We start from the raw sequence: 13,672 nt of genomic DNA on the forward strand, positions 1-13,672 counted from the left end.
CAGAGGCACAGCCCTGATGCCTGGCTGGAGCACCAAGACCCTCTCATCCACACGGCTCAGAATAAAAGGGAGACAAAAAGAAAGAAAGAAAAAGGTAAAATAAAATAAAGTTATTAAAATAAAAAATAATTATAACTAAAAGTTTTTAAGTAATAAATAAAAAGAAAGAAAGAAAGAAGAGAGCAACCAAACCAAAAAACAAATCCACCAATGATAACAAGTGCTAAAAAGTATACTAAAAAAAAAAAAAAAGTACAGAGAGAACCCTAGGGCAAATGGTAAAAGCAAAGCTATACAGAGAAAATAACACATGGAAGCATACACATACACACTCACAAAAAGAGAAAAAGGGAAATATATATATATATATTGTTGTTCCCAATGTCCACCTCCTCAGTTTGGGATGATTCGTTGTCTATTCAGGTTTTCCACAGATGCAGGTACATCAATTTGATTATGGAGATTTAATCTGCTGCTCCTGAGGCTTCTGGGAGAGATTTCCCTTTCTCTTCTTTGTTCGCACAGCTCCCGGGGTTCAGCTTTGGATTTGGACCTGCCTCTGCATGTAGGTCACCTGAGGGGGTCTGTTCTTCGCTCAGACAGGACAGGGTTAAAGGAGCAGCTGATTCGGGGGCTCTGGCTCACTCAGGCCAAGGGAAGGGAGGGGTATGGATGAGGGGCAAGCCTGCAACGGCAGAGGCCAGCGTGACGTTGCAACAGCCTGAGGCATGCTGTGCGTTCTCCCGGGGAAGTTGTCCCTGTATTACGGGACTGTGGCAGTGGCGGGCTGCACAGGCTCCCAGGAGGGGTGGTGTGGAGAGTGACCTGTGCTCGCACACAGGCTTCTTGGTGGGGGCAGCAGCAGCCTTAGCGTCTCATGCCCGTCTCTGGGTCCGCGCTGATAGCCGTGGCTCGCGCCCGTCTCTGGAGCTCCGTTAAGCAGTTCTCTGAATCCCCTCTCCTCATGCACCAGGAAACAAAGTGTCAAGAAAAAGTCTCTTGCCTCTTCGGCAGCTCCAGACTTCTCCCGGACTCCCTCCCGGCCAGCCGTGGCGCACTAGCCCCTTCAGGCTGTGTTCACGCCGCCAGCCCCAGTCCTCTCCCTGGGATCCGACCGAAGCCCAAGCCTCAGCTCCCAGCCCCTGCCCGCCCCAGCGGGTGAGCAGAGAAGCCTCTCGGGCTGGTGAGTGCTGGTCGGCACCAATCCTCTGTGCGGGAATCTCTCCGCTTTGCCCTCCGCACCTTGTGGCTGCGCTCTCCTCCGCGGCTCCGAAGCTTCCCCCTCCGCCACCCGCAGTCTCCGCCCACGAAGAAGCTTCTAGTGTGTGGACACCTTTCCTCCTTCACGGCTCCCTCCCACTGGTGCAGGTCCTGTCCCTATTCTTTTTGTCTCTTTATTCCTTTTTCTTTTGCCCTACCCAGGTACGTGGGGAGTTTCTTGCCTTTTGGGAGGTCTGAGGTCTTCTGCCAGCGTTCAGGAGGTGTTCTGTAGGATTTGTTCCACGTGTAGATGTATTTCTGATGTATTTGTGGGGAGGAAGGTGATCTCCGCGTCTTACACTTCCGCCATCTTGAAGCTCCTCCTGATTTTTTCAGAGAGTGAAAAAAGTGAAGGAAACTTCAAATTTTATAGGACTTTGGAAATGGTACTTATTCAATTTGTCATGTTTGTCACAGTAGAAAAAGCTGTTTTTCATTTTAAGCTCAGCTGAAGTCAGGGATTGTTCTTTTTCTTTCTGTTGCTTACCACAGTGTCAGGACACTGCTTTGCAACACACTTAACAGCCAGCAATGTGATTGTTAGACTACATGGACCTTGGACTAGTAGGATTTCTTCAGGTGGAAGTGGTAGGGACCGGCTCCATAGTATTCCAGGCAGGAAAAAGGAGGGCTGGATATATGGTGACAGGAAAGTAAGGGATGAAAACTTGAATGTTATCTTCTAATTTATGTGATATAAAAAAAACCCCTACATATTATTTTTATATTATTGTGCAGTGTTGTTACATAATTAACTAGTTTTTAATATTTACCTAAAATAAAACTAAGTTTTTAGAATCTTTGCTACATTGTTGGAGAATGCTTTGTTCAAAAAAATAAAATGATTCTCATACTGGTATAAAATGAACATGTTAAGATTTTATTTAGTTCGTTAATTGAGCGAACCTGTAAGGTGTCACAACTATTTCAAAGAAGTCAAAGAAGCTCATATTTATATGAAGTATAGGAATGTTGAAACGAATTCACAAAAGATGGAAACTTTTTTCTTTCCCTATGGGAAGGGAAGTAAATTGAACCTCTACCAGACAGTGAAAGGTTGCAATCACGTAACTTGGGAGAGCATACTTTAGACAATGCATAGTTTTCCACTGAAGCACAGACAGTCCCTACAGTTTATTTGCTTTTGGTCAAAAATAATGTCAAAGAAAGATTGTTCTTAATCACACAATAAAGCTGGTCTTATTAGGCATGGCCTTATTATTTACATAGGTGTAGTAGCGAGAGTGTTAATTTATCATGTGGGCCTTCTAAGTTTGCTTTCCTTTTTTTTTTTTTTTTAAAGATTTAATTGTATTTATTTTTGGCTGTGTTAGGTCTTTGTTTGCTGTGAGTGGGCTTTCTCTAGTTGTGGTGAGTGGGGGCTACTCTTTGTTGCGGTGCACCGGCTTCTCATTGCAATGGTTTCTCTTGTTGCAGAGCACAGGCTCTAGGCACATGGGCTTCAGTAGTTGTGGCATGCAGGCTCAGTAGTTGTGGCGCACAGGCTTAGTTGCTCTGCGGTATGCGGGATCTTCCCGGACCAGCGTTGAACCCGTGTCCCCTGCATTGGCAGGTGGATTCTTATCCATTGCGCCACCAGGGAAGTCCCTCCAAGTTTGCTTTCATAAGTTAAGTTTTCATAAATTATCTCAGATTAGACTTTTAGAAGCCTCTGTTATTTGCTAAGCCAAGAGTAGGAAGCGACACCCAGGGAACTCTCTCCACATGTTTTATTGTAATTAGTCTTTATTCTCAATGGCAATGGAAATCTCATTATTTCTCATATTTTTTTTAATGAGAATGGAGGATTTTCTTCCATTTCTATTTTGAGTTGGAGGCAAAAATTAAAATATCAGAAACTTAGTGAAAATACAAAGTTAGTGTGGTTTGATACATGTTTTATTTTCAGATTGAAAATATCAGAAGGAAGCATAATTATCTGCCGTTCATTATGGAATTGTTAAAGACTTTAGCAGAACACCAGCAGTTAATACCACTAGTAGAAAAGGTAAGTATTTTACTGGTGAATACTTAGATTTAGATTCTCCAAAAAATGTTATTTGGCTTGAGAAGAGATAAAATTTGTTGAAGCTTTTTATTTTTATTTTTTTGCTCTTACTTACTGTTTTTCATCTAGAGGAACATTAGTTCAATCTAATATTGCAAAATAAAAACAAGGAAGTGCATTACTGCTTTAGCTTTCCAGAATCCTTAGTGTCAGGAATTCAGGTTGTGCTATATTAGAATGAAATTTAAAACATTTTTCTTTCTTTAGCTGAAAACAAATTATTAATTTTAATTATTGAAATAATAGATTTTTCTTATTTAATTTAGCAAAAATTTGAATTATCATCGAATTTACCAATAGAATGAAGGGGGAAAAAAAACATAACCTAGCCTAAGAAATAGGTTTTCTTATTCCTAAGTTATTACTCTTTCCACTGAGGGAAAACTAGCATAGGTTAGTGAAAAATTTGGACCGTTAACTTAAAGACCAGAATACATGGTAGGTTTTTTTTCTTATTATTAATTTTTAAGTTCATGAAGCAAAGATACGTTTCAACCCAGCTGTTTGATATCATCGTAAATTCTAAATAATACAAGATGTGAGTTAAGGTTTTTATATATACCTTATTATCTAGATCCTGAACTTGTGCTTCAACTTTTAGCATTAAATGTAAAAATTGTTGCAAGAAGACTGCTAAGTCTTCTCTTTTCCATATAGGTTTTTCTATTCATGTATCTCAGGGTGTTAAATCATAAAAATCCAAGATGGGAAACTGATTTTTAAAGTTTTAGATTAACAGTTAAGGTCCTGTGATCCTCAAAATTGCCTGGTTAACAGAGTACCTCGATATTATATTCTTTGTATGAAACACTATGAAATATTTCTCTGTTGAAAATATTCAACAAAATGAAATATAGACTGTTATGCTCAATTGTATGATGTATCAGGTATTAAGTATAGATAAATATTATTAGGGACCAGACAAATGTTATTAGAGAAATTTTAAATATATATGTTTTGCTTTAAAGTTGGCCTGTGAGTAAACTTTTTTGGGCAAATTAAGAAAAGGACCATTCTTATTTGATTTTAATGTCAGTATATTTCCATAATTTTTTAAAAAGCATAGTTAGAGTACAATAGCTTTTCAACTTTTACATTAGAACCGTAATTCCTTAGTTCACATTATTTTGGACACAGGGTGGCAGTATATGAATGCCTAGTGTTAGTGGAATACCAACTCAGTCTCTTCTTGTGTTTGCATTTGTTTTATTGAATATAATACAAAGACATTATATGTCTGTTTTATTGAAAGGGTAGTTACTGACTTGCTTGTTCTTTGACTAATAATATTGTACAAGCAATATTGAGATATATTTCTTTCTGTATAGATACTATACAGAAAGATAGGGTATATGCAGTATCTTTTATGTGCCTAGATTCTGAAGGGAATTCAGATTCATTATTTGTTTAAAATTTTTGAAATGTTTTGATTATTTATCTAGCTGAAACTATATTTGAGGCAGTCTCTTAAAGTCAGTGGATATACACATAATTAAGACACATTTTTCTCTCTTAAGCAACTTAGTTGGGGAAAGGAATACATGATTATAGTACTGTGCTAGATAGTATTATTCTGGTAAGTGCTAGAAAAAAGTCATGCTAAAGATTCTGGGGGATCACAGGGTAGTTCCTAAATAGCTTTATGCCACTTAAAATTTCACATCCACAAATTTTGAATCTGTGGTTAGAATTAAATGCTTAGTTTCTGCCAATAATCAGCTTCCTTAGCACAAATATATTTTTGTTCATCTTATTTTGAAAAAAGAAATAATATATCATATTGAAATATCACTTTCTGCTGGTAAATGCAAATGTTAAAAATTAAAAAACAATAGATTAAGATTAGATTTTACAATTATATCCAATATAAAGACTTTAGTAGTGAACATTACTTAATAAGTAATACTTCTAAGAAAAGAATTACATGCAGAATTCAGAAATGGATTATTATGTCAAAAATCCCCCCCTTCCGGGCTTCCCTGGTGGCGCAGTGGTTGAGAGTCCGCCTGCCGATGCAGGGGACGCGGGTTCGTGCCCCGGTCCGGGAGGATCCCACATGCCGCAGAGCCGCTGGGCCCGTGAGCCATGGCCGCTGAGCCCGTGAGCCATGGCCGCTGAGCCTGCGCGTCCGGAGCCTGTGCTCCGCAACGGGAGAGGCCACGGAAGTGAGAATCCCGCGTACCACAAAAAAAAAAAAAGAAAATTCCCCCCTTCCCCCCAATGCCAAGTGAAAGTAGAAAAGATGTGGCTAGTCTAGGCAGTGTTGCTACCTGCTAAAGCCATCTAGGATCAGATTTCTGAGTAATTGGAGGCAGGTCCTGACTGCCTGTGATGGTGTGGAAGTATTTGACCTGTGGAAATCTTTTCATTTTACAAAATAACAAAGAGTGAGGACTTTGATTCTCCCAAGAGCATGTGGCTTTAATGAATTAGGTTAAGATATTGCCGTGTAAGTGTTCTTGTTCTATGAAGCCTCTGTTCTTATCTGATCAGTTCATTGAGTATACATTACATAAAGATTGCTCAGGAGGTAACCTAAAAATATGAAGTTATAAAACTTCTTGTGCCATATACCAAATATGTTCCTTAAAATATAAAATAAAATCAGCTATATTAAGATTTCATTTGTAAAACTTTTATTCAGATACATTTACAATTCTTTTAAAATTTTATCTCAACCTTTATATGTATTTCTGAATCATTGTCTGTCCCAGGTTTTTAACAACCACCAATAAACTACCATAATTTAGAATCACAGATTTTGTTGCTATGGGGGATTCAAAGCACAGTACTGAATTTGGTCCAGATTTTACCAAGACATTATAATGCAGTTGGTAATAAATAACTAATCTGCAGAACTTACTTTTTCTATCTCTTAATAGGAATAAGATAGAAGAGTAAAGTTATCTGCAATAATATGTACATTAATACCTATGATTACAGAATTATCTGACTTGAGTCAGCAATTTTTAGTATCTCACTAGCACACTAAATAGAAGGAAAGTATTTCTTAACAGTGAACATTTTTTCCATGCTATTTTGAAATACAGTATTTTTTATTTTTCAACAAAGGCAAAACAGAATACAGGCTTTCAGTTTAAATCTCAGATATGTTACTTAGCTGTTATGTTATTAGCTGTTGCTTTTAGGCAAGTTATTTACTTTATTATAGAATCTATTTCCTCATCTATAAATTGGGAATCACACTTCACATTCTTAAGGATTAAATGAGATAATATTGGTCAAGTTCATAATATGTGCTCAATAAATGTTGGTAATTATTTTTAACTTATTTTATTTAACTTACCCTTAGTTTTATCTGAATTATATAGTTTAATCCATGTATGGATACTCTGCATTATATGTCTTTGCTTTTTAAATTATGTTGTAAAATTTATGTCATTAACCAGTAGATTCATTCCTGTTAATCCTAGTACACTTCTTGTATATTCAGAGATCACTAAGAAAAGAGGTATATATTTTTATTTCCAAATCACATCTAAAATTGAATAGTATTTTTATTATTTGGAAACAGAAGATTTCTTTGAGAAATTTTACATATCAAATTACAAATTATGCTTGTTATTAAAAATGTTTATGCAAGCAATTTTAAAATTTTTATATGGTATGTATAACATATTTCCTTTTAATATATTCTAAGGCATTGCACTTAATTTTATCATACAGTTGTATGATAATTCTATTATCATTATAATGCATTACAAAAAAAAGATTATAGTTGTTCTCATTAAAGAAGTTTTTTTCTTAATTGTATAATAGCAAAAGTCTAATTTATTTGTTCCTTTCTGATTCAAGTGCCATAGTGGAAAGAACATTATATTCCAGTCTTCTAAAATCTTGCTTCTCAAAGTGTCACCTGAGGACCAGCAGAATTGGCATCACCTGAGAGTTTGCTAGAAATTTAGATCCTCAGGCATTTCAGCCTGCATTTTAACACAGTCCCCAGGTCATTGGTCTCTACATTAGAAGCACTGCTATAGAATATGTGTCTTTTGACCTCTATTGAGGTTTTGTTATTTATTAGCTGTGTGACTTGGTCAAGTTTGATAACACCTGTAAACTCTGGCTTCCTCATCTGCTAAAAAGTGAAATAGAATTACTGTGTTCAAGCTCTATACTTGTTACGAGGTTCAAGTGAAACAGCTTGTGAAAACTTTTTTTTGGTCTTATATGACCGAAAAAAGCCTCACTTATATGTGAGGTTTATCAACACTATGGGTATATAATCCTTAGTTATGTTAAACTCATTTAAACTATTATGTTAAACTCATTTATTCAAATATGCAGAAATTAATATAGGAATTTTCATATACTCAGTTTGTATGAGAAATGGGCACACATGTAAATATATTGTTTTGAAATAGTTATGAATGAGTATGACTATAGGATGAGTAATTTTGTATTTTTAAATTGTTACCATTATAATAATACATTTCAACTTCAGGTAAGAAAGAACTGCACACCAAGTATGATCCTTTTTTATTGAGGGCAAAGTATAACTATATCATTGTCCAGGAGTACTTTGTTGTGAGTCTTATAAAAGATAATTCTCTAGAAATCTTGCAAACAATGCATCTCAAGCTTTTTAGCTTAAGAATGCCCTCTTAGACACATTTCATTTTAATATGAACTGGAACAGACTTTTAAGATTTTACAGTATACTATCTTTAATTTCTAGGCAAAAGAAAAACAGAATGCAAAGAAAGCACAGGAAACCAAATGAAGAAGATGCTTTGGGATATGTACACATTTCTGCTTCTGCACTTATTTTCAAGGAAACCATTAAGTATAAAGAACTTTGAGCAACATCCTAATGGACTCAGCGCACGTTTGGCAATAGTCCCAGTCTGTCTCGTCTTCAATGCATGGATTCATAACCTCTCCCTGCCTGCATCATGTGCATGTGGTGCATATTAAATAAAAGTGGTGTTCAGAGCACTTGCCCAAATCCCATTATATGACATTGGATCTGAGAACTCCTGTTGGTTCTCTGGATAGATAACTACCATAATGAACCGTAATGAACTACTGTAATGAAAATGGACAAATGATATTCTCTACCTGTAATTGTTATAATTAATCTTCCAATCTTCCAGCTTGGTTAAATGCTTAAAATTTATAAATGTCAGATCTTGATTAAATGGAGTCTCTTGTTTCTTCTCATCATTAATGAAAAAATCAGTATTTCTCTCTTTGATATCTAAATATTTTGAAGATTTAAAAACTGAATTTTATCTTCTATACCAATTATTTGTAAAAGCTTGATTTTAAAGATCGTCATTTGAAAAGAACAGAAGTATAGTTTCTGGGCTTCCCTGGTGGCCCAGTGGTTAAGAATCTGCCTGCCAATGCAGGGGACACGGGTCCGAGGCCTGGTCTGGGAAGATCCCACATGCTGCGGAGCAACTAAGCCCATGTGCCACAACTACTGAGCCTGCGCTCTAGAGCCTCCGAGCCACAACTACTGAAGCCCACGCGCCTAGAGCCCGTGCTCCGCAACAAGAGAAGCCACCGCAATGAGAAGCCCGCACACCACGACGAAGAGTAGTCCCCGCTCAACGCAACTAGAGGAAGCCCACGCACAGCAACGAAGAACCAACGCAGCCAAAAATAAATAAATAAATAAATGTGGTTTTTTTTTTAAAAACATAGTGTCTAGTGCTTTTCATTGCTACCAGTAGAAAAAGTAAAAAAATCCCAATTTTATTTTAGCAAACTTTTTTCAGTGTTTGGGATTATGTTTGTATTGTAGAATTATTTCAGGAAGGTGTATTATGCATCAGAGCCAAATTTTAGGTTAAGAACAGATTGTAAATCTTAAAGATTTTTGGTGCTACTCTCAGTTTGGCAACATTTTTTCAAGCTGTTAAGCTGTATCTTTATAAAGAATTGGGGGTTTAGCAATTCAGGCTATCTGCTTTTTTTAAAAAAGGATGATGGTGGTGGTGGAGGATCCTTCTTTGCCAATTTGAACAGAATTAGTACAACCCAGTAGTTTCCAAGAGCCATTTATCGTTTGCCTGCAATGGAATTGGGAGTTGCTTTGTTTTTTATTTTATAAAATAATATTGTATTCTTGCTCTTAATCTTCTTTTCCAAGTTAAACTTTAAAGGAAATTTTATAAAACTTATGTTTGTAAAGGAAATAATCTTTTTTCTTTACTAGGTACCTTTCTGAAATTGATACATGACTTTAATATTTTATTATGGAAAAGTTTAAACATGTAGAGAGACTGTGTACGCATCCTCTAGTTTCAAACAAGTGAATTTTTTTAAGGATTTTTTTTTTTTTTTCCTGTAAAAAGCTTTATTGTTTCCATTTGGTCCAAGGGTTGGGAGAGGGCTCCAGCGTGGTTGAAAAGGTGCCTACTTGCTGCCGAGAGCTGCTTCAGGCAGAAGCCCTGACACCAGAGGGGCTCCTCAAAGGCCACTGGACTTTGGAGGCTCCTTGTCGTGCTTGAGGATGAGCCTTTCGAAGAGATACTGGCCCAGCCCAGCCTGGGGACGAGCCAGCCTGCGGAGCTTAGTCAGGTGGTCGCCCATCTTCGTGATGAGTTTCACCTGCTCATCTAGGGCGTGGCCCTCCAGGAAGTCACAGAGGCGGGGCTGTGCGCGGGCAGAACCCAGGGCATGCCGGTCCACGAGGGCCTGATTCAGGTTCTTCTCCGTGAACACGGCTTCAGGAGCGTCCTGGGTTTTATGCCACTCCTTGGCACGGCTTCTTCACGTCCTGGAAGAGGGCCAGGTGGCTGCACTGGTTTTGCATTTTCAAGGGTCGCTCGGCGCCCTGGCGCTGCTCCTCCGCCGATTCGCGGAAAAAGTGGCCTACGCCCCCCAGGGGCACAACACTTCGTTGGAAATAGAAGCTCAGAGAGAGGTAGGTGTAGGAGGCCTACAGATGCATGTTGACCAGGCGGTGGAGGACAGACTCCACCTGGGTGGAATCATTCTGAGGAATCCTGGAGCTCCCGGTTGATGGGTTAATAAGGAGTTAAGCTCAAAAAATGGAGTTGGCCAGGCCTGGTGGCCGAGGATAGCTGAGTGGCTGATTCCAAAAGTTAAGACTGGAAAGAAGGTTGGAGGGTGGTCAGAGGCTGGAACAAGGGGCGTCCCTGGGTCTGTTCCGTCCAAACACGGTTGAAGCAAGAGACAGATCCTCGGGCCCACCGAGCACACTGCCTAAGGATTGTTTTTAGGCTTACTGCATTGTGGTGTTTGTTTTTTTTTTTTTTTTTGCGGTTCGCGGGCCTCTCACTGCTGTGGCCTCTCCCGTTGCGGAGCGCAGGCTCCGGACGCGCAGGCTCAGCGGCCATGGCCACGGGCCCAGCCACTCCGCGGCACGCGGGACCCTCCCAGACCAGGGCGCGAACCCGGTTCCCCCGCATCGGCAGGCGGACGCGCAACCACTGTGCCACCAGGGAAGCCCATCTAGTATTAGTTTTTTAAAGAACCGCCATACTGTTCTCCATAGTGGCTGTATCAATGTACATTCCCACCAACAGTGCGCGGAGCACAGGCTCCGGACGCGCAGGCTCAGCGGCCATGGCCCACGGGCCCAGCCGCTCCGCGGCATGTGGGATCTTCCCGGACCGGGGCACGAACCCGTGTCCCCTGCATTAGCAGGCGGACTCTCAACCACTGCGCCACCAGGGAAGCCCCATTGTGGTATTTTTAACTACTGTGGGGAAGACCTGGTGGGAAGTTGAGTAGTAAAATTAATGAAATATTTTTCATACATAATTTCAGTTGAAGGTCATGAAGAATTTGTAGTTTTTCATTTGTGGGTAAATATATTTCACTTTGGAAACGATAGTGATTATGAAGTGTTTTCAAAGCCATGATACAGTTTAACAATGATTTCATAAGGATTATTTTAAGCTCATCTTGAGCCCATACATTTATTTCAACTTAAGTTATATACGCTCTTTTGTAGAGTCTTAAATTTTGTAAAGCAATACAAGGAGTATTGTAGTAGGTAGTATCCAGTAATCAAGGACGGTGTGATACTGGCATAAGGATCTCCAAATAACTCAGTGGGATCGAAGAGAGAGCCTAAAAACAAATCTACATTTATTTGGTCACTTGATTTTTTTTTTTTTTTTTGCGGTACGCGGGCCTCTCACTGTTGCGGCCTCTCCCGTTGCGGAGCACAGGCTCCGGACGCGCAGGCTCAGCGGCCATGGCTCACGGGCCCAGCCGCTCCGCGGCACGTGGGATCTTCCCGGACCGGGGCACGAACCCGCGTCCCCTGCATCGGCAGGCGGACTCTCAACCACTGCGCCACCAGGGAAGCCCTGGTCACTTGATTTTTGACAGAGGTAGCAAAGCAATCCAACAGAGAAGGGAAATCTTTTCAACAAACGGAGCCGGAACAGCTAAATATCCCCATGGAAAAAAATGAACCATGATCCCCTACCTCACTAAAATGAGTTTGAGATGGATCACAGACTTAAATGTAGTAGCTAAAATACGAAGCTTTTTAGGGGAAACAGAGGTGAATATCTTAGGTGACAGAAAACAACCATAAAAGATCTAAAATTAGTGTTCATGAAAATGAAAAACTTGTCATTGAAAGATGCTTTGAATAAAAGTAGCTAGTACCAAATGACATTTAAAAATTAGCTTTATTCTGGAAAAGGCAAGGCAAGGGGTTTTCTCCTAGAGCCTCTGGAAAGGAACATAGCCCTGCTGACATCTTAGTTTTGGCTCAGTGAGACTCATTTTGGACTCTGACCTCCAAAACTGTACGAGAATAAATTTATGTTGTTTTAGGCCAAAAAGTAAATAAATAAATAAATAAATATTAGCTTTATAAAATCACTGAGTTGATAATATAAGGATATTTTCTTATTAATCTAATTCTAATACAGTTCCTTGATAGGCATTTCCATAGCTTAAGAATGGTTTATTTTATCTGCTTCCTTGATGATTGCAAATGCATTGTGATCCTTCATCATAATTTCTGCCAGTGAATAAAGAAGTATGATATCCTTTTCTGCGTCCTAAGTCGTGAAGCTAGTGGGTAGAGAAAATGGAGGAATAAAGAGCAATTCAGAAATACATAAGTGTTAGTTATGTGGGAATAAAATTTTTTTAAATAAATGTTTAAAAGAAAGTCTCATTTGCTCATTTCACTTTTGCCCTTTTCTGAAATCTCATTTAATGATTGGGTAGGTGAAGGCACTTCCATTCTGTTTTATGCCTTTTAAAATAGCCAATTCTAAAGGATATACCTCTGCTGTTTTAAACAGAAAGCTCACCAACAGCTGCGGTACTGGCTAGTCTCAGTTTCATATGTTTAGTTCCCAAGATAGCTGCCCTTTTTCTAGCAGAGAGCAGTCAGCTTGACTGTGTCACTAGAATAGACAAATATTTGTTCTGAGATCATGAACCATGGGGACTTGCTCCCCTACTTAGACCATGATACATACTCCTGTGTGTGCTACAGTGTTACATGCAGATTAATACCTTTAGTTACTAATCCTAGTTGCCTAAAACATTTCAGGATACAATCAGAAATTGCTCTTTTCCTGCAAGAGGATTCTGTTTTTGTTTCAGAAAAAAACATGGCTTTTAAGGTTTTCCCTTTAAAAAAAAAAAAAAAAGAAAAAGATAAGCAAAATAGAATTTAAATTACCCATAGTTCTACCACCAGAGATGACTACACTAACATGTTAGTGTACTTAGTGATCCTTTTTCCCCACGTTTTTGTATGTTAGTCTCACATGCCCTCTCCACATTCTGAAATAGATTTGTGTAGTATACGTTATTTTTAAAGTTGATGATACACAGTTTATCTTTTTTGTATCATTGACGACTTACTTGCAGGAAACAAACCACTCTAGCTATTTTAAGAGGAATGGGAATTAATATAGGGAATTTTGAAACTACTTAGTTCCTTACAAAATCATTGGAAGGTATGGAGAAACGGGCTCAAGTTTGGGTCCCCAGAAAAGACTCCAGCAAAACATACGTTAACTGGCCCACCAGGGCAACTGCTACTACTGCAGCGGCCAAGGGGTTCGCCAGTGGGGTTTCTGACGTTAGAACAGGCTGCAGAGCTTGTGTTCTGGGAGTGAGGACCTGCCACACTGTCTGCAGGCACCCAGTGACCATACACGGGAAAGCAGAAAACTGCCACCTCTCCCTGGCTGCACATGCCATGGAGATGGCTTCTGCCTTACTTGTCATTTCCAAGTCTTACGTTAGGTTTTCTGCAAAGGGAGTCTGGGAAATTTTTTTTTTCTTTTTTGACATCTTTATTAGAGTATAATTGCTTTACAATGGTGAATCAGTTATACATATACATATGTTCCCATCTCT

The 13,672-nt window shown here is 39.0% G+C and overlaps 1 protein-coding gene and 1 pseudogene across 2 annotated transcripts in view; one reads left to right on the plus strand and one right to left on the minus strand.

Moving 5' to 3' along the window:
- The window catches only part of UCHL5 (ubiquitin C-terminal hydrolase L5), a 61,324-nt gene extending 52,340 nt beyond the window's left edge, over nucleotides 1–8,984 (plus strand). For both annotated transcript variants that reach the window (XM_055084013.1, XM_055084014.1), the window contains exons 10-11: nucleotides 3,170–3,268; nucleotides 8,028–8,984. In XM_055084013.1, coding sequence (XP_054939988.1) covers nucleotides 3,170–3,268; nucleotides 8,028–8,072 — 144 coding nt within the window. In that variant the 3' untranslated portion in view covers nucleotides 8,073–8,984. The remainder of the gene's footprint in view (nucleotides 1–3,169; nucleotides 3,269–8,027) is intronic.
- A 785-nt stretch (nucleotides 8,985–9,769) lies between these two features.
- On the minus strand, nucleotides 9,770–12,990 carry LOC102978254 (ferritin light chain-like; annotated as a pseudogene).
- Nucleotides 12,991–13,672: the final 682 nt, after the last annotated feature.

This window comes from Physeter macrocephalus, chromosome 4 (assembly GCF_002837175.3).
Source record: "Physeter macrocephalus isolate SW-GA chromosome 4, ASM283717v5, whole genome shotgun sequence".
NCBI lineage: Eukaryota > Metazoa > Chordata > Mammalia > Artiodactyla > Physeteridae > Physeter > Physeter macrocephalus.